At 44.6% G+C, this 20,972-nt stretch overlaps 1 protein-coding gene across 3 annotated transcripts in view; it reads left to right on the forward strand.

The window, feature by feature from the left end:
• The window catches only part of SGCD (sarcoglycan delta), a 381,422-nt gene that overhangs the window by 357,209 nt on the left and 3,241 nt on the right, over window positions 1-20,972 (forward strand). For all 3 annotated transcript variants that reach the window (XR_010731067.1, XM_066273104.1, XM_066273106.1), the window contains exon 7: window positions 19,470-19,593. Coding sequence is in view for 2 of the 3 variants with exons in the window: in XM_066273104.1 (XP_066129201.1) it covers window positions 19,470-19,593 (124 nt within the window). In the remaining variant the exon portion in view is untranslated. The remainder of the gene's footprint in view (window positions 1-19,469; window positions 19,594-20,972) is intronic.

Consider the following 20,972-nt stretch of genomic DNA (forward strand, 5'->3'; position numbering starts at 1 on the left):
TGCTACCAAGCTCCATGCGCTGTCACTCTGGCTGAGTGGGAGGGTACCCAGAGGCTCTGGAGACAGGAAGCGCTCACTGAGGATGACAAGTAGCGCTGTTACCACCACCACCATCATCATTACCATCTCTAGCTTCCTAATCTGACTTCTGAGGGAGACACCCTGAGTCCCAGGGTGAGCTTTTCTTTAAATCCCATGGGGAACGCAGGGGAAGAATGCACAAGGAATTTTTACCTCCATTTCCACGTCTTATGGGGTAAATTCAACAAGCTCGTGAAAAAAACAGAGACGTGAGCAATGTCCTCAGCACCAGTCACAGACTCGGCTCCTCTGCTCTGCACACAGAGATGAGGAGCCAGACACCCCAAAGGCCATCTACGGACTGCAATGAAATCTTGCCTTTAACAGGGAACCATTCATCAAAACAGAGCAGCAGAGAAGTGAGTTCTGTGATTCTTTTTTTCCACATCTCTTCAATCAAGCCAAGTTTGAGAGCTTTTCCCCTCCTACCTTCACGACTGTATCATGGTAGACTAGTCCAGACCTGTACTAAGCACTGTACAAACATCACTTTATATGGCAACTATTAGAATCGTCACCTTCGCTTTCTAGACAAGGCTCAGGGAAGGTGAGCATCTGAGATCACACAGGTACCGAGTGGGAGGTCCGACCCTGGATTCTGTGTTTACCTCTTGAACTAGGACACATGACACCATAGGACAACCCTGATGCGTTTTCCTGGGGAAGTTTCTGCCTAAAGATTTTAAGGGAGACAGCAAGTAATTTAACCAATGATACATTCAATTACTGTTTTCCCATTAAATCCCATGGGGAAACCATACAGGGGTCTTGCCTGCTGCCAAACACAGAATCTTGGAGCTGAGTACAAGAAACTGCACAGAGGCACTGGCCGTTTAGAGGTCCTGTGCCCCAGAGGAATAGTCATCTCCTGTGACAGGTGATGCTTCAGTGGGAAGTTCTGAGAAGGCAACCTAGAAGCCAGACAGCCCTGGACACCTGTGTCTCACCTCTGTGACTCAGTGAGCGGTGGCCGTGGGCAGATCATGCCACCTTACTGCACCTCACCCGTTCTGCTCAATAGGGACTCTGCCCAAGACCGTGGAGCGCGCCCTAGAGATTCCCTGCACCGGGGCCATGTCCAGAAACATATAGGATGCTCAGTACAAAGTGATCGTTACTGTTCAACGTTCACAAATCTCTCTCAAAACATGCCCTCCGCTTCATTCAGCCGCCAGCTTACCGTCCCGAGCCCGAGATGGAACCGGGGGCCTCTGTCCTGTGGCTTTCAGACACTACTTCAGACTTCCTGTGTCCCTCCTTTAACTAAGAGAGGATCCTGAAATGGGTTGGGAACACTTGCAAAATGTGTACTAACCGAATTAATTGCAGAATACATATTAACCAATTGTTTATTTCACAGCTAGACCAAAACTACACATTTTCAATTAAGATCAAACAGAAACCAATTACTTTTAAGTGAATCTATTTACATTATCTAAAATGTCTTTTAACACAAGGTGCTCCCTCAGTTTTTTTTTAAATATTACTTTTTCCCCGAGAGCCCTAAAACCTAGTCCTGTTCCTCGACCATTTGCTCATGACCGTAAACAGAGGCGGTTTTAGGGTCCCATTATAAAATGTGGGTTCTGCAGCAAGAGCTGCGGTGGGCACAGGCATGCTGACATACCCCCCTTGCTGCGGGGCTTGGCCTTGACACCCCAAGCCTCACTCTCCCTGTTTGTAAGTGGGCATCATTAGCAGTAAGAGTGCTCATAACAGAACGACTGGAATTGTTTTACCATCACAGTGCCTAGAACATATATGTTGGTGAGGTTGCAATGATTTTTTTATTAAAGAGCTTTTATAAAACTCAACTTGAATGAAGTATAATTATTCATATATGAGATATTAATTTCCACCTTTCAGCCTTCTGAAAGCAATGTGGCTTACCTGTTTTGGTCCTCACTGGTAGGAACTCCTGGGCAACACATAAACACGTGCCGGGGATGTTGTAGGGTGTCCACCGAGGGTCACATGGAGGATGGAGAGAGAAGAGCATGACCTCTTGCATTGCAATTGTCAGCAGGCAATGCTGTTCGTTCTAGTCATCTTCCAAAACCTGTAAGGACGCTGATGCTAGGCTGGGAGAGGCGCCTTCTCAACTGCTGACCCTCCCGCTGTATAAAGGCGAGTGGGTCCCCATGGCCACACAACAACCTAGTGGCAAGCCTGGTAGTAAGAATCCACTCTGCGTCCATGCTCCTTCTGCTTTAATACACTGTGGGCTGAACTGACTTCCAGTTTAGATCAAAGCCAGTGATTTCATTTAAAGGGAGCTATCGAACATTTGTGAATTTCTTAATTTTCATTCTTTATTAAAATCGACAGCCTAGCTCTCTGTCACACGTGGAGGTTAGTTGCATGGGTCATTAGACGTCTGAGGCCTTTAGATCTTATTGGGAAGGCAGGAGAGTTACTGCTGTCATTACCGAGTGCTGGGAATGTGGAAATGTACATCCTTTCTTTGATATTCAAATCAATTATTTAGTTGCTTTCTCAGTTGAGAAAGACTCTCGGTGTGAGGAATGTAATGGTTTGGAGATGCCAGGACCCAGGGTGGACCAGAGAGAGAGCTCCTCTGGAAGGTGCCGCCATCACATCTGCAGTTTCATAGGCAGGCAGTCACCTCGGAAGCCCCCCGTTCTGAGAAACACGATCTGCTACAGAACCCAAGCTTCTGGCACTGTTTGGGAGCCCACATTAGACTACAAAGGCCCAATATTTGTGATCAGTGTTTAACTCTGGCAAAAGGAACTGACAGATGCAGAGAGAATATGTCAAGGTTTTTCCCTTTCAAAGTCATTGGCATTTTAGCAAATCTCATAATAGTCCAAACACATTTTTTTGGAGGAAGACTGAACTTCTTCAATCACTAGCCTCTGAACATTTTGTAATAAAATTACCCTTGGCAGTCCAGCTCTTTGCAGTCTGTCACGTGGCCCATGGACTCACCAGGATGCTTCTGGATGGTGAAATGTTAAGGAAGGCAGAAGAAACTGGGATGGGGGGGGGGGGGAGGGAGAATTCTTGTTCTCCCCACAGATTAAGAGGGTCTGAATAGGTGGGACAGAATTTTTATCTGGGTGAATACAGTAATAAAAACTCACCCACACATTGTAGGTACTCAACGACGGCTTCACCGACATTTCCATGCTCTGGCTTCCTAACAGTCTTGTAAGGAAGGTAGTGTTATCCCTGTGGAACATGAGAAACAGCTGAGCCTCAGTGGGGCTTGTCCACTTTGCCAGGGTCAGACGTCCAGCAGGCCAAAGGGCCTGACCTCAAAGTCCTGACTCTGAAGCTCCATCTGTAAACCACTGTCCTACACGCCCTCCTAAGAAATGCAGACTAAAGTTTTAAGAGGGGGAAACTGCAGCCCTAGATGCACAAATAGAGAATGAGGTAGTTACTAGCAAAATGAGCCACACACTGAGGGACATATTTTTTTCTTTTTGGTATAAACTCAGTATGAGGTAACGCTAATGTGACTGCCAATTCTAATGCAGTTAGACTACAGTAATAAATTGTCTAGCGTCGTAGCAGGAAGGTAAGGGGAAGAAAGGGAAGAGTGTGTTACGGCCCTGGACCTTACTCAGACATAACAAGAACACTGGATTCCATGCTAGGCGGCAGAGTGTGAGAGGCACGTCAATTCAACCAATATTCATTGATTACCCAGGCAACATCCTTGATGCTGGACATAAATCCAGTGAAATTCCTGCCCTTACCAACCTTATTCTAGAGGAAGAAAAAGGTTATAACAAGTAAACCTACAAAAAATTACCCTCTGTGTTCAGTGGCATGAAAGAACGTCACTGAGTGACAGAAGGGGTGGCCAGGGAAGGGCTCCCTGAAGAGGCGGCTAGTGAACGTTGAAGAAGGTGAAGGGAACAGACACACAGAGAGGAAGGTTAGGGGCTGGGGCAGGGGGACCTGCCATCTGCTGCAGCAAGATGACCAGGAGGGTCGCTCGAGACGTCTCACTGAAGGGTCTGTTGAAGACCCTCTTCCGCCTGGACAAAGGACACTTTCGGGATAACCAAGTTGCGTGTTCAAAAAAGAAATGCTTGTCTTTATAAATGAGAAGTGCTAACCTGTGGAAATTCGAGGTGACAGAGCAGGTTACAGGATGGGATCTCCACCCATTATGTAGAACTACTTTTCCACAGTCAGAACTAGGGAATGCGTGCTAACTAGGGATCAGCAGGCCACGGTTTGGTCTACAACTTGGTAGGCACATGGTCTACACTCGACTCCACAACATTTAACCTCTCGAAACTTCCACTGCCTCTTTTTTCCAATGGTGCTGGTAGTGGCTCTCAAATGGGACAATATACAGGAGAAGCACCACCGTGTAGGGCGTATCATGTGAATTCACTGAGGGGATGTGAATCTCAATCTGTATCCAGCACTGGACACTGGGCCTCCGTTTGAGGCTCCTGAGGTTCCTCTGAATTAGACCACGTGATAGCCTAACTCAGAAATACAGGCTAAGCCGCAAAGGTGGCAGGAAAACGTGGTCAGAGGGAGCACTGTGAATTTCCAAGCTGAAAACTAAATGGGCCCCCGTGGTTGACGTGACGGCAGCCAGTACTGTGCTCTGAAAAGTGTCACCATCAAAATCTCACCATGTTGCCTGACCAGGTGGTGGCGCAGTGGATAGAGCATCGGACTAGGATGCGGAAGGACCCAGGTTCGAGACCCCGAGGTCGCCAGGTTGAGCACGGGCTCATCTGGCTTGAGCAAAAAGCTCACCAGCTTGGACCCAAGGTCGCTGGCTCCAGCAAGGGGTTACTCGGTCTTCTGAAGGCCTGTGGTCAAGGCACATATGAGAAAGCAATCAATGAACAACTGAGAAGTTGCAACGCGCTACGAAAAACTAATGATAGATGCTTCTCATCTCTCTTCGTTACTGTCTGTCTGTCCCTGTCTATCTCTGCCTCTGTAAAAAAAAAAAAATCTCACCATGCCTTCACAGTAGCCCAGCACATTGAAACGAATCAGGATCTTCAAAATGGCTGTTGGCTGATTAGTGTTTATCAAAAAGCACAACCAAAATAGGGTGCTTTTCTGGAAAGAGGAATTCAACTTGGAGCTCTTGAAGATTCTACAAGAGCTAATGAACTTCCAATCAGTGAAAAGTTGTTTGAGAAATATACACACTCTTTTGAATAGAGTCCCACAGATAGACTAGGGGTTTATATACACGGTATTATAAGATCAGCAACCCAAAAATGCAAGTGACCCAGGTGGTACAATGAACCTACAGAGTAGAAACTGCGGGTCTTTTTATCAAGTGCATTAACTTAGCTCCTGGGGTCACAGCTTGGGTTACTTTTCCCCCAGAAGCCATATCACAACCATTCCATTCCCATCACTGACATAGAAGGGCTCCATATTAAAAATGGTGTACCTGCTATTCACAACGATCTGCTAAGTCAGTCTAAGTCAGTGGTTTTCAACCGTCACCATATAAACACATGTTAAACAGTTTTGAAGCCCTGGAATTCTGGTTTGATTTGCATGCGATGTGACCCACGCTTTGAAAGCTCCCCATGTGATTCTGACTGAACGGAAATTCCCCAGCCCTGGGCCTCAGCCAATCCAAGAACTCCCTAAAAGCAACTACTTCTGTTGACTAAAGCGCCACCAACTTTACAGACCCTCCCGCCAGTATCTCTCTCAATTGAAATCCTTTCTATCACAACTTGATCTAATTCCTATTTTTCCTCAGACATAGAACACACACAGCCACGCTCAGTGTCGGTGCTGGTGTGAACTGGCCCTTTCCTAGGGAGGGCTGTGCTAGCCCTCTGTTTCAGTTACCACGTCTATTACCTGGCTTTTATGATGTGTTGAAGGTCACTCCCCAAGGTAATAAAAGCCATTGTCTCCCTTCTCTGAGGATGGGCACAAAATATGATCTAAAAGCTTGTCTGGGTTTGGAAGTGATTAATGTAGATTCTTACGATGAAGGAAATGAACCTGGGCAATCTGGATAAGTAATCACTGTTTCAACAAAAACAATTTCAAAAAAAAAAAAAAATGAGCTTGAAACAAAGAGAACAAACTGATAATGCCAACAGCAAATAAATTATCCTCTGAGTTTCAGAAACAGACCTGGAAATAGCATTTTAAGTTTCCTGGGTTTTGGGGGGGGGGGGTTTATTCTTGACACTTCGAGTAGAACTGAGGAGGAAGGGGACATCACTGCCATCCTGTGTTTCCCAGGGACTTGAAGTGGCATCTGCGCAGAGGAGGAGAGGTTTCAAGTGAGTGCAGCAATGTGCCAGGGAACCATGGTCATCACCCCGAGCTGCCAATCAACCTAGTCTCTCCCTGTCCACAGTTCTCCCTGCCCTGGTCCCTGGGCCACACGGGAGCTGTTAGATCACCTCAGAGGGCAGCCAAGTCTGGGCACTGTGGAATCCTGGTCAGGATTTTGCTTTGTCTCTGGTTATAGTGAACCAGCGTTCACCCTGGTAGGATGCCACCTCCATTGGGACTGGGCTGAGACCACCATTTCTCAGCACGCCTTCCTACTCGCAGCAGCCCAGACACTCCAGAGGCAGCTGACACTCCAGACTGATTAGGTTTGCGAAGGCTTTTTTTTGAGGCTGTCTCTACAGACTGTCACTAACTCAGCCACAGAGGAAGATGCTGCCAACCGCAATCAGATGTACCGCCCACCTCTCTAGCTCTAGCCCTGCACACCCGCATTGCTACTGGACTTTCCAGACAACTCCCGTTCACTGTATTCAAAACCCCACTCACAACTGTCTGCTGTGCTCTGTATGTTCCACATACACTCTTCCTGCCTCAGTGGCTGGCCCACTCAGTACACCAGTCACAAAACTCAGAGTGCTGGAGATCATTTCTGACTAATTCCATCACCAAGTGCAAGTCCCCACCTTCTCCCACCTGGATAACCACAGGCTCCGAGTCCTCTCCTTGCAGTCCTCATGCCCCTTCTTGTCCACTGTCCACTCTGGGGCCAGATATGTACATTTATAGAAGGTTACTATTTTTTTTTTCTGAAGCTGGAAACGGGGAGGCAGTCAGACAGACTCTCACATGTGCCCGACCGGGATCCACCCAGCACGCCCACCAGGGGGCGACGCTCTGCCGCAATCAGAGCCACTCTAGCACCTGAGGCAGAGGCCACAGAGCCATCCTCAGTGCCGGGGCCATCTTTGCTCCAGTGGAGCCTCAGCTGCGGGAGGGGAAGAGAGAGACAGAGAGGAAGGAGAGAGGGAGGGGTGGAGAAGCAGATGGGTGCTTCTCCTGTGTGCCCTGGCTGGGAATCGAACCCGGGACTCCTGAACGCCAGACCAACGCTCTATCACTGAGCCAACCGGCTAGGGCTAAAAGGTTACTATTATATATACACATATCCTGTTGGTTGTGTATATCTAGAGAACTCTAACTGTGTGTGTGTGTGTGTGTGTGTGTGTGTGTGTAGATTTATAATAAAGAATTGGTTCACCTGATAATGGAGGCAGAGAAGTCCCAACATCTGCAGTGAGCAAGCTGGAGATCCAGAGAGCTGGTGGTATAAGTTCTCATCTGAGAGCAGAAGACCAGTGTCCCAGCTCAGATGCCCAGGCAAGCTGAGTCCCCACTCACTCAGCTTTTTGTTGTGTTCAGGTTTAAAACTGATTGGAAGAGGCCAACCCCCATGAGGGAGAGCGATTTGCTTTACTGAGCCCACTGATTTTAGTATTGCTGTCACCCAGGAACACCCTCAAAGAGACACCCAGAGTCATGCTGGACCAAATGCCTGGGCTCCCTGTGTCCCATTCAAGTTGACACATAAAATTAACCATCACAATAATCTTTCCAACATGGACATCAGCTCATGTTGTCATCCTTTTATGCCCCTATACCCCCACTCCACTTAAAATCTTTTATTGTCTCACCATATTCTGCAAGGCCATGCCTGACCGATCTCTTACCTCTTCCCATTAACACCACAGTCTCTATGGACTTTTCTTGCAATTATTTTTAAGCCACAAAACTACTTTTCTCCTAAAAGTCTTCGAGTGTGCTGCTCCCTCTAGTTAGGACACTCGTCTTTCGCCAGGCTCACACCTCCCTATCCTTAAGATGTCATCGTAAGCCTTCTCAGACCCCAACTCTTCTCACCCCCCCCCCCACACACACACACTTCATCAAGGATTCCTCGTCACCGTAAACCAAACACTGCTCAACGTGGCTCGTTCATAGCAGTACATCAACTCACTAGGGCAAGAATTAGGTCTATACTGTTTACAACTATAACCCCAGCATTTTGCATATAATAGGAATTCAACAAATGTTGTCCAAATAAATGAGCCACTTCCTAATGACTCCACCAGACTGGGATAGAGGCCACTTTTCTATCCCCTGAGGTCTAGTATAATAAATGTATATTAAATAAACCAGCAAGCTTTCCACTGGGAAAGAAGGGTTGAATCAAAAGAGTGTTTTGTCATGATCTGGTTTGCCTTTTGTGAAAGCGAACTTCAAAATGGCTTTGCTCTTGAGGACAGACTATCACGGCATTTCTGAAAGAAGTGGCTTTCAAATGACAATACCCAGCCCATTCCTTAAATCTTCAGAGCAGAACCCTAAGAGGACTCCGCTTAGATTTGCCAACTCATTATTTAAAAACAGATAGATCTCTAAAAATTCAGCAGCTCCATTCATAAAAATTAAACAGCGACCACATATGTGGGGAGCACAAATTCCAAAGTAACCCTTGTTTGACTTAAAAGCAGATCCACCACAATTAAAAAAAAAAAAAAGCCCACGTTTCTCCTTACTTCTTGTAGGTGCTTATTTCAGTCAGTTCCTATATTGGAAGTTGAAACTGATTCCACGGAGTGCTGTGTTTAAGCCAAAGCTGCCATTTATAGCAGGATGACACAGTAGCGTGGATTTGGATGGAATCAACCTAGCTAAGCCGGCACTGCATTCCCAGGAAGTTCCTTCTCGGTGTTAGCCTGTGGTCGGAAGGTGCACGTGAAGCCACAGGTATATTCCTGGTACACTGGAAGGTGGGGTCAGGGCACCAGGCACCACACAGATCACCTGTCTGCTCACCTGGTTAGTGTGGGGCAGCCCCGGCCGCTCACTCCTCGGGCTACCTACCATCAGGGCCTCCTTCAGCTTCTCCAGCTCCTGGGCCGGGCACCTTCTTAGTTCCATGAGGAAGGGCACGACTTTCCCTCCACCGAACCAGAGACTTAGAAGTGGTAAGAAACTGTCACGGTGCCAGTTCATCATGAGAGGGTTCCAGCATCTCCTCACCTTCCTCCCCTCACCTCCCGTCCATCTTCCCTTCTGAATGCCTGTCGGCTGACACCGCACTCCAGCCTCAGACACAAGGACAACAGCCTTCTGGAGACCCTGTACCTGGCTCCCGCTGTGGACAAGGTCGAATTCCTATCACGTATCTATCGCTATGTTACTCCTACAGGGTCTCTGCTTCTAATTGCACCTTGACAAACTTTTAGAGGCATTTTTAGCTTATTGGCAGCCCTTCAGCCAGATCTGGATCTCAGGAAGTTGGCATATCCGTGGTTTAAAATAATAAAAAACGATCACGTTGCCACCCTTGAAAGTTGCAGCGATTACACTATACAATTTCAAAATCGATTTTTTTTTGAAAAAGCAAAAATGTGGGTCTCTAGTACAGCAACATGGTATACTCTATCTACCCTGACCAGTTGTTTTGGTTGAAAACTAAAACAGGAAAAGAAGCAAGGCAGCCAGTTTAGACACATGGGACTCAGCAGAGAAAAAATATAACAAGTTCATTTACTGTGAGTACAGGAACCAAAGGAGGAATTTAAAGAACAAAAAATAAAAAAAGATGACTAACATGTTAGAAAATAAGCCAGTTTCTAGAAATGAGAATATCATCTCAAAAATTACAAACCCAATGTATGTGATAAGAAATAGATAAAAACAAGAATATGTGAACATGAAAGTCTATCTGAAGAATCATGGGGACAGCAGGGAGGCAGAGTGACAGGAATACTGGAGTGAGAATGTCCAACCCAAGTTTCATTCTGAGTGAGGGGAGAGAGAAGGAAGCAGAAACAATTTTCAAAGACGCAGCAGCTGAGTATCACCCAGAAGTGATGAAAGACACAAAACTACAAATTTAGAGTCAAAAAAAAAAATTCAGCTAAATAAAATGAAATCCACATCTCGGCATATCAAAATGACACTGCAAACCATCAAAGATAAAAAGCAGCAGGAGAGAAAAGAACCAAATAGAAATTCTAGAATTGGAAGTTAAACTGACAGCTGACTTCTTAACCACAAACAGTGAGAACCAGAATACAGAGAAGTAGTATCTTCAATTCCTCAGAGATAGTGACAGCACCATTGTTTATCAGCCAACATTCTTTAAACAATGAACAGCACATTAAAGATTTATTTCCAGAAAAACAAAACTGGGAATTTGCCCCAGCAAACCTCACTAAAAGAAAATATCAGGAGTTTTCTTGATGTTATAAAGAAAGGGGGAAAGTTTAAGATTAACAGAAGGAATAAGTGAAGAAAAGTGGGAAATACATGAATATATGTAAATTGACTTTGACTGTAGATGGTAATCTTGCTGGATCAAAGAACACAGTACCGAAGTACACAACAGTAGCACATAAATCAAGAATAGTCCATTTGGACTGTTAGATTTGAAAAGAAAATCCATTAAAGACTCAATATTGTTAAGATATCAACTCTTCCTAAAATTGATCTGTGAGTTCAACACAATCCCCAAAACCCCAACAGGCTTTTAAGATAGATGTGGAAAAGGAAAGGGTCTAGGGAATTACTGGGTTGTAGAAAAGATGTGTCTTTAAAAAGAGTGTTTTTAGGCAGCGTGTAAGATGGTCCCCAACGATCCTTGCCCTCTCTCTCCTTGATGTGGGCTGGATGTGGTAACTTGACTCTACATAAATAATACATGAAATAAGTGATGGGATGTCACTTATGAAACTGGATTATATAAAGACTATGGCTTCTAGAAGGAGATATAGGAGACCATTTTTGTGACCATGGGGTAGGCAATGGTTTGTTACAGAACGCATGAAAGTGCTACACATAAAATGCAATGATAGCCCTGGCAGGTTGGCTCAGTGGTAGAGCGTCGGCCTGGTGTGCAGAGGTCCCGGGTTCGATTCCCGGCCAGGGCACACAGGAGAAGCGCCCATCTGCTTCTCCACCCCTCCCCCTCTCCTTCCTCTCTGTCTCTCTCTTCCCCTCCCGCAGCTGAGGCTCCATTGGAGCAAAGATGGCCCGGGCGCTGGGGATGGCTCCTTGGCCTCTGCCCCAGGCGCTAGAGTGGCTCTGGTCGCGACAGAGCAATGCCCCGGAGGGGCAGAGCATCACCCCCTGGTGGGCAGAGCGTCGCCCCTGGTGGGCGTGCCGGGTGGATCCCGGTCAGGCACATGCAGGAGTCTGTCTGACTGTCTCTCCCCGTTTCCAGCTTCAGAAAAATACAAAAAAAAAAAAAAAATGCAATGATAAATTAAAAATTACCATAGGGGAGAAAAGGGTAAACAGATGACTTGTGGTGGATAGGTTTATTAGCTTGATTGGGATATTAAGGTATTTGACAGTGTATACATATATCAAAACATCACATTATATACCTTAAATATATACATATATATATATAATATGTACTTGTCAGTGGAATAAAAATATCTGTGCATTTCACTGTATATAAATTAGACCTCAATAAAAAGTCATCTGAACTAAAAATCTAGTTATATGACAGACACACCTAACATGTAATACATAGAATGGCTGATATTTAAATGTATGTCTCCAAGGAGAATACTGACAAAAACAGAGGAAGAACAACTATAGTTAGAGGCAAAATGGATTTTAAGACAAAAAAAAATTAAATAAGAAGGATCACTATCCCTAGATAAGAAAGATGAAGTAGGCCCTGGCCAGTTGGCTCAGTGGTGGAGCATCGGCCTGGTGTGCGGGAGTCCCGGGTTCGATTCCCGGCCAGGGAACACAGGAGAAGCACCCATCTGCTTCTCCACCCCTCCCCCTCTCCTTCCTCTCTGTCTCTCTTCCCCTCCCACGGCCGGAGCTCCACTGGAGCACAGTTTGCCCGGGCGCTGAGGATGGCTCTGTGGCCTCTGCCTCAGGTGTTAGAGTGGCTCTGATTGCGGCAGAGCGATGCCCCAGATGGGCAGAGCATCGCCCCCCGGTGGGCATGCTAGGTGGATCTCAGTCGGGCGCATGCGGGAGTCTGTCTGGCTGCCTCCCTGTTTCCAACTTCAGAAAAATACAAAAAAAAAAAAAAAAAAAAAAAAGAAAGATGAAATAACTCTAAACTGGGATGTATTTAATAATATACCTCTTTTAGTAACTGATAGATCAAACCAAATATATATATATGTGTGTATATATACACACACACACACATACATATACTTGAAGAGAACAATTAAATATTTTGAATTAATAGATATATATGATATATAGCACCTACAGAAGAACACACATTCTTTTCAAATGCCATGCATATTTATAAAAATTGACACATACTGGGCCAAAAAGCTAATGTCAATTTTTAAAGAATTGATTTTATACATAACATATTATAAAAAGCCTTGCCAATAAATTTAAACCTTTAAATAAAATGGAAAGATACCAACAAAAAGATAACTTACAGAAACCAATCTGAGAAGAAACACAAAATCTATAACTGTTTTTAAAAGTGGGAATAAGATGTTTTTCCATGCACAGAGGGTTTATCGATGAGTTTAAATTTACAGGGAAAAACGATTATAATCTGTCATATAAAATTCCAGAATATAGATGAGCAATAACCCTGACAAAGATCTTATAAGGAAATTACAGGATGAAGCCAATTATGAACACAGGTGCAAAATCCTTAAAAAATTAACAAATATTTTCAGAAATATATAGAAAAGATTATACTTAATGACAATGGGTTAGTGTCAAATAAATCACAGGAGTGGATTATCGTTGGTAAATTATTTTAATTCACCACATTAAGGTGAAACATATTACCTAAATATATGCATGAATAACAAAAATAGTACTTGATTAAATCCACATTAATGAATGATGAAAATGAATGATGAAATCTCTTAGCAAAATAAGAATCAGAGATAACTCATCTTAATAAAAAGTATTTGAGAAAAATAACTAGAATAAAAAATCATATTTGATTGTAAATTGTTCAATGTTTTCCCTTTAAAGTCATGAAACAGAAAGATTGTCATTTCCTTACTTCTAGTCAGCACAGCATTGGACAGTTCAAGGCAATACAGTATAAAAAGAAAAAGTATAATAAAAAGATATAAAACTGGCCCTGGCTGGTTGGCTTAGCGGTAGAGCGTCGGCCCGGCATGTGGAGGTCCTGGGTTTGATTCCCAGCAAGGGCACACAGGAGAGGTGCCCATCTGCTTCTCCACCCCTCCCCCTCTCCTTCCTCTCTGTCTCTCTCTTCCCCTCCCGCAGCCAAGACTCCATTGGAGCAAAGTTGGCCTAGGCGCTGAGGACGGCTCCATGGCCTCAACCTCAGGTGCTAGAATGGTTCGGGATGCAATGGAGCAATACCCCAGAGGGGCTGAGCATCGCCCCCTGGTGGGCATGCCGGGTGGATCCTGATCGGGCACATTTGGGAGTCTGACTGCCTCCCTGCTTCTAACTTTGGAAAAAATACAAAAAAAAAAAAAAAGATATAAAATTGTCATAAATTCATTAGTACCTACAAAGAAAACCTAAAACAACCTGTGAACATCTTAGGAAAAAATAAGATAATGTAACTAAGCGTCACCTAAAAGATCAACGTACGAAATAATTGGACATCAATACAAAAGGAAAAATAGGGGTGAAAGAAATGCATATTTTTTTTACTAAAATACCATTTTCAATAGCCACAAAAGATAGGCTGCATACCCGTATCGAGAAAATTATTCAACTTCACAATAAAGGAAACACAACTAAATAGAGACAGATGCGATGTTCACGGAATGAACAAAAATGCAATCAGAATTCCAAAAGGGCTCTTTTGTAAACCTTAGATTCATTCTAAAATGTATGTGAGAGACCAAGAATAGCTAGGGCATTGTTGAAGAACAAGGTAAGACGCCTTGCCTGATGAAATACCATAGAAAGAATGTTAAAACTGTAATAAGCAAGCTAAAATAATGAACTGTTGTCACAGGGACAGACCAATAAAATAATGAAACAGACCAGAACTCCCTGAAAGAGACTCACAGGTGTGCGACAGTATAATTTGTGACAGAACTAAATATGGGCTTTTCACAAAGGATGTCAAGATCATTGACCCGCATCAGTTCTGACTCTAGTTCTCCAGACCGTACACAAAACTCAAAACCCAGTAAATTAGAAACTTAATGCAAAAGCAAAAAAAAAAAATAATTTTTTAAAATAGAATAAATTTATGATCTCCTTGTAGGGAATGATTGTTCAGATTAGATACAAAAAGCATAAATCCAAGAAGAAATGATCATGGGTTTTTGGACATTACAGTGTGAAACTTCATTTGCTCAAAGATGCTAAGCAAAGGGTGAAAAGACAAATCACAGACTCAAAAAAGAAACCATCAATCCAGAGAACTACTAAATAATCATTTTTCAGAATAAAGTGTTACTAAATATAATTTGCACACACAGACAACAAAAGTAATTCCAATAGGCAAAAGGCATTTCAACGAAGAAGAATCCGGAATGGCTTACAAACAGATGAAAAGATGCTTAACTTCACAAATCTAGAAGTGCCAACTTGACAGACAGTAGTGTCCCATGTCATATTAAATAGTATCAGAGCTAGCAAGGAAGTATTGATATAATAGAATGACCAGAATCTACACACCACCAGTGGGAAAGTATCTAATAAAGCTGCAGCTATGCATATCCTAGAAGCTAGCAATCCCACTCCTCACATATGTGTCCTAAAGAGAATTTACAAATGGACACCAGCATCCATGGATGAGGATTTGTGTGGATGGAGTTTGTAGAACAAACACCTGTGACCCACCCAAATGTCCAACAGAAAGATGGACAAACAAACCATGATGTAAGCAAATACCCAGGAAATTGTATATGTTGATGCACCTCAGGAACGGAATGTTGGGAGGAAATTTAAGTCACTAAGGAATACCTAAGTGGAATTATTCTGTGTGTAAAGTCAAAAACATGTGATAGCAAACAATATCTTGTTTAAGGAGGCAAACATGTATATAGTAATCTTATAAAGAAAAACAAACAAAAAACAACCAGGAAACCTAACATCCGTAATAGTAGTTATGCTCGAGAGAAGGAAAATGGGTGGGGTTAGGAAGAGGACCTCGGGACATTAAAAAGACAAAAAACTTTTCTTTCTTCAAAAGGATGCTGAGTATACAAGAGTCATTGCATTACCATTCTTTATGCCATATTTATATTTTTAGAGATGTTAATATGCATCAATCCCCAAAATTGAATGATTCAGAATAAAATTGAGTTTTTTCATCAGGAAAGAGATCAAGAGGTTCTGACAGCAGTCAGCTAGATTAGGGCAGCAGCTGCCCCCGGAGAGGGAGCATCTCCATCACTGGCCACACATCACTGTACAAAGACTGTTGTCCTTACAGCTTCTTAGGGGGTCGTTCATCTACATCACCTGTCTAGCCTTTGTGTGCACCTGAGACCGTGGGCAATGGTCCCTATAGTGCGGCCCCCGCACCAGCTCCAGCATCACCTGGTGACACGTCACAGTGCAAGTGTTCAGGCGCCACCCTGGACCCATGATGTCCAACTCTGGGGCTGGAGCAGCAATCTGCTCTAACAAGCGATCCATGGCATTCTGATACATTTGGGAACCATTGCTCCCGAGGACACAGCCCCGCCCGCGGACCTCCCTGCCGGGCCATTCTCCCATTCTGGGTCTTTCTCCTGATGGAAGCCCTGTTTGTTTCCAAGAGCCAGCGGGACTCCCCATCGCCAGCCGTGGGAAGGAAGCCGCCTTTCCCTTTTTCCTCGCTCAGCGCCCAGTAAGCCATTGTGTGGTGTGACTGGTCATCTGTGGCCAGAAATTGACTGGCATAGCATCAGGAGTGCCTTGTCGGCTCTCTGCCCACCCCACGGGGCTCCTGCAGGAGCCTTCGTCACAGTGGCAATATCAGCATGTGAGCAAACTTAAAAATGCCCAACAGCACAGGACACTAAGACAGGCTGTGAAACAGAGAGTCAGTTACTTTTTTGTCACTGCTGCCTGGAAACTGCCCTGTCCACCTTACTGGAGCCTTTTCACAGTGGGAGACAGTTGAGGCCCAGATCCCTCGCTCAGCATGCTGGTTCTTCCGAGACAGAGAGGGAATGGGAGCGGCCCTTTCTGACCCCACTCTGGCCTTGGGGCTCTCCTGCTGATCTCAGAAACCACAGGAGGTGAGCGAGAGTAAAGCGAATTCTAACGCCAGCCTGACATGCCGGGCCGGCGCTCCGCCTGGTACACCTCTTTCTCCGGGCTCTGTATTTGTTTTCTATAAAGTTCTTTCTTCCCTACAACTGTCTCTTTGTGTGAGTCGTCCACTTGGAATGTTGTTTAACACATGTGGACACATTCACCATTGGCTGAATTTGATATCACCGACATCCACTGTTTAAATAGGTTAGGAGAATACTGTATACTGGGCAGTACGTAAACTGAGCCATATGTAGTACCATCATCTGACCCTGATATACAAGGGCAAATTCCATGAAGGAAGAGGTGTCATTTAATTATAAAGACCAGCATGAAGACATGATAGGAGAGAAGTTCAGTTCTTTAGTGTAGTAGTGGCCGGCACACTCACTTTCGTGTCCACTAAACGTAAATTTGAATCTGGCCTTTGCCCTTTTACTAGATGTGTAACCCAGAGCAAGTCACTGACCCTGGGGTCCTCGTTTGTACAGTCTGGGTCACCGGAACAGCGTGAGTATTATTTGACTTATATAGAGCAGTTTGCACAGGGTCCGTCGCCTCATAAGTGCTCACTAAAACACAGCTGATGTTTGTGGCAAGACATAGAACTAACAAAGTAGATCAGACCAAGTTCTCAATGGCCGAATAAACTCAGAAGTTCAGAATAAACTCAGAAGTTCAGATCTTGTCTAGGGACCTTGTGAAGGTCTTGGTAAGCAGAGTGACGTATTCAAAACTTCCTTTAGGGAGACATCCCTGTGTGTGAAGTGCAGTGGAGAAGAGGAAAGCTTAGAGACAGACCTTGGGAGGCAGTTGAGACGATTCAGGTTGGAGATGAATTAGTAGACTGACTATGGAGAAGTCGGGAGTGGGGACAGAGACGGGGACAAAGGTGGCATGGGGACTGGCACCTGGGGAAGGTGGGTGACGGTCGTGCCATTGAGAAGAGTCTGAACAAAGTTGGCGGTGAGCAGGCGATATTATCAGAAGGGAAAATTATGCCAGAAGGGGAAAGGTATCAATGTTGGTGAAAACAGAAGACATTAGAAAATGTAGGATAAACTGTGCTAAGCCAGTCAGGCCAGATAGGAAAGAAACCAAGAAAATGGTGCAAAACCATCTTCATATTTCACCAGTGCAAGGGGGCCAAGAACAGAGGCTCAAGGGAGTTGGATTTAGTGACAGAGCAGGGCTGCTCTGCACTGATGTCCCTCCCTGTGGCTCTAGTAACAAGACCCCCACTGGTGCTGACATTAGAGTAAGAAACACCACACGCCGATGAAGTCAACTGTCGTTAGAAGCAGAACCACACCTTGACCAGCACCAACTTGGTGACATCTTGTGAGGAGGAGAAGGCGGGACTCTGGGGATGTCTGCCACACACAGAGAGGGCAGGTCAGAACAGAAAGAATGAGGTACAGAAAAGTTCAAGCCTGTCCTTTTATGAGCACTGGACCTGTGGTCCCTCTTTATGATTCTGGCCGAGTCGCCGTAGGGGAATACAGAAATCAGTGGAGGAGGCTGCTTGCCTGGACGTGACCCTCTGAACCCAGACTGACCGTGGGGGAGCCCTCTCTGTTGGCACCTGAGGAAGGAGGCTTGAGACCTCAGTGGTGACATCAAACCGGTCAGCTTCATCTTCCTGCCACCTGCTGAAGCCCAGGAGGGGTTGCCCTAAGCGTCGGGAGGGGTGGAGGCGGAAAAGGGAGTCAGCAGTGGGCAGAGAGGGTGAGGTGTCTGAAAGTTAGGAGAACAGAAATAAAGTACAGGAAAATTGGTCTGAATCAGAGCCGTTTGAGAGCCACGCTGAGGCCCCGGCTTCCTAAGTTGGGACACTTCCTCTGTGACAGAGAGGAAGACCTTCATTCGTTTGTATCTGGTAATAATATAAAAAATGTGGACTGTTCAGTGGATGGGTAATATTTTTCTCTTTGAATGAATTAGGGAAAAATCTTTCTAAGTTAGATGAGCCTCTATTTTGTCAGAATGATTAACCTAGAGTATGGCTAATTCTCCTTCTCTCAACTTATTTTTTAATTTACACATATAAAATTAACTCTTTCGGGGGTGTGGTTATGTGAGTGTCCACAGACTCAGAGAGAGATGTAACCACCGTTGCAAACAAGACGCAGGACAGTTCTGTCACCAGAAAGGAAAAGCGTCTCCTCATGTGTCTCTTTGCCGTCAAACCACTTCTCTTCTCTGAGCCCCAGCAGCTACTGACTATTCTGAATTTTCTCGCTTGACAACTGCCTATTTGAGGAAGGCCTGAGATTTCTTTATGATTTGCTGCTATTATAACAATAGTAACAGCAGTAAGCATAAGAGGCAGTATCTATTACTCATTGCCAATGTGCCAAGCACCATCTGAAGCATGTTATAGATAAGGAAACAGATGCTTTGAGAAATGTGGGGAAGGGGAGGGAAGGGCAGACAGACAGACTTGCCCAAGGTCCCAGAGGGGCAGCCCTGTGGCTGTGGCTTGAATCCAGGTGTTTCTAACCCCGCCTACCTGAAAGACAAAGAGAACAGGACAAAGGAGAAGGAATTCTGAGCAGCCTGAGGAAGCTCAGCTTAGACCCGGGGTTGCCTTACGGTAAAAATGAACAAGACCTATGTAAGAACTGGAAAAATTTTAGAAAGGAAGCCGTCACTGACTGGGTGTAAGAGCAGAAGAAGCCAGCCCCTCGAACTCCTTCCTTACGGCACTTGTGATACACGGTGAGGGGAAAGCCCAGATATGTTCTCCTTTATCGACTTGACCAGCTCTGTGACACAAAAGCTGGGAAAATGTCCTGCTCAAATACCAAAGTGTCATTTCAGTGCTCTGAGAAGCAAACTTCTTCTTAAATTTTCCACCAAAAATAAATAAATAAATAAACAAATAAATAAATACTGAAATGGGATCTTTAATCTTAGTCTTGTATATATTTCAGGTTGGAGTCCCCAACCCGGTCTCTGGTGATGGAGGCCCCAAAAGGAGTAGAAATAAATGCAGAAGCCGGCAATATGGAAGCCACGTGCAGAACAGAGCTGAGACTGGAGTCCAAAGATGGAGAGGTAGGGGGTGAGAAGGACAGGCGTCCGGACAGACACATCTGCAACAAGCTAAGCTTTCCCTAAACCGGTTTTTTCCTCCCTTTGCCACTGAAGTTGATCCTACACTGTAACAACAGAAGGAGCTGAACAGATGTGTCCAACAGGACAAGAACAAGCCAAACCCACAACACGTAAAAGTTATGACTTCTTATTTGTAAGGTGCTGAGATCATAGCATGGATTGCAAGTACAGAATAATACACATGGCCATTCAAAGATGAACACTATTTCCAAATTCTGTCACTTGTCACCTGAAAATAAGATTTAGGTAGCTGGCAAATTAAGCTATATATCACACACATCCGGCTAAAGATGAACTTAAGTGACTTGTAGTAAATTTTTAAACTTTTATGTTGCATGTTTCTACTTTGAGCACAGAGAGGCAATTCTAACAGCTGTCCCAAATCAAAACCAGCCAAAACTTCAATGAACTAGATAGCAAGATGGTGACAGACTGTGAATAGTATTCATTCCCTTGCCCCAACACAATCCCACTTTCGTGTGCAGAGATACTGCTTGTGTTTTTTGCAAGTAACATAAGCCAAGTCCCCAAAGAAAACGTGATTCAGCCACAGACTTTTATAATGCCTTCACTCTGGTCATAATCAAAGTTTTCTACTAAAGAATTTTAACAAGAGGCCCTGGCCAGGTGGCTTTAGTGGATAAAGCATTGTCCCAGCCCACCAAGGTCATGGGTTTGATCCCCAGTCAGGGCACATACAAGAAGCAACCAGTGAATGCATAAGTCAATGGAACAACTAAGTGAAACGTAGGGTTGATGCTTTTCTCTCTCTCTCTCGCCCCCTCTCCCTTCACCCCTTTTCTCTCTCTCAAACCAATGGGGAAAAAATTTTTTTTAATTTAAACAGAGGAAACAATTGTGCTTTTCTTTTTAAAAGCCAAACTCAATTCTACCCTTCGTAGCTACTTAGAGGTGATCAGTCTGCAGCTGCCTCTACCCGCCAAGCCTGCCTTTTGATGGGTTTAGAAGCATTTGTTATATTTGTTTTAAAAGAGGTAGGCAGAAAGAGCACTCAGTCATCAAAACTGTCTCTTCCAACAGTCACAAATTCCAAACCACACACATTTAAAATAGCGACCTGACTGCATCACACACACAGTTTATCTCTATCAGAATCCAGACCCTGCAGGAATCGGTGATATCGTAACAGCCGCTTACACCCCAGAAGGGGCTAGATATTCTTGAAGACCTGCCATGCTCACAGACATATTTACGGGCTGGGAAGTCCCCTAGTGAAGATAATTGTTAAGCTAGCATTTCCTAATTTATTTCACTCTAGGACTCTTATTGGCATTCTGCATGATATACTTTCGCAAAGT

Source organism: Saccopteryx bilineata, chromosome 4 (genome assembly GCF_036850765.1).
Source record: "Saccopteryx bilineata isolate mSacBil1 chromosome 4, mSacBil1_pri_phased_curated, whole genome shotgun sequence".
In the NCBI taxonomy this organism is placed as follows: Eukaryota; Metazoa; Chordata; class Mammalia; order Chiroptera; family Emballonuridae; genus Saccopteryx; species Saccopteryx bilineata.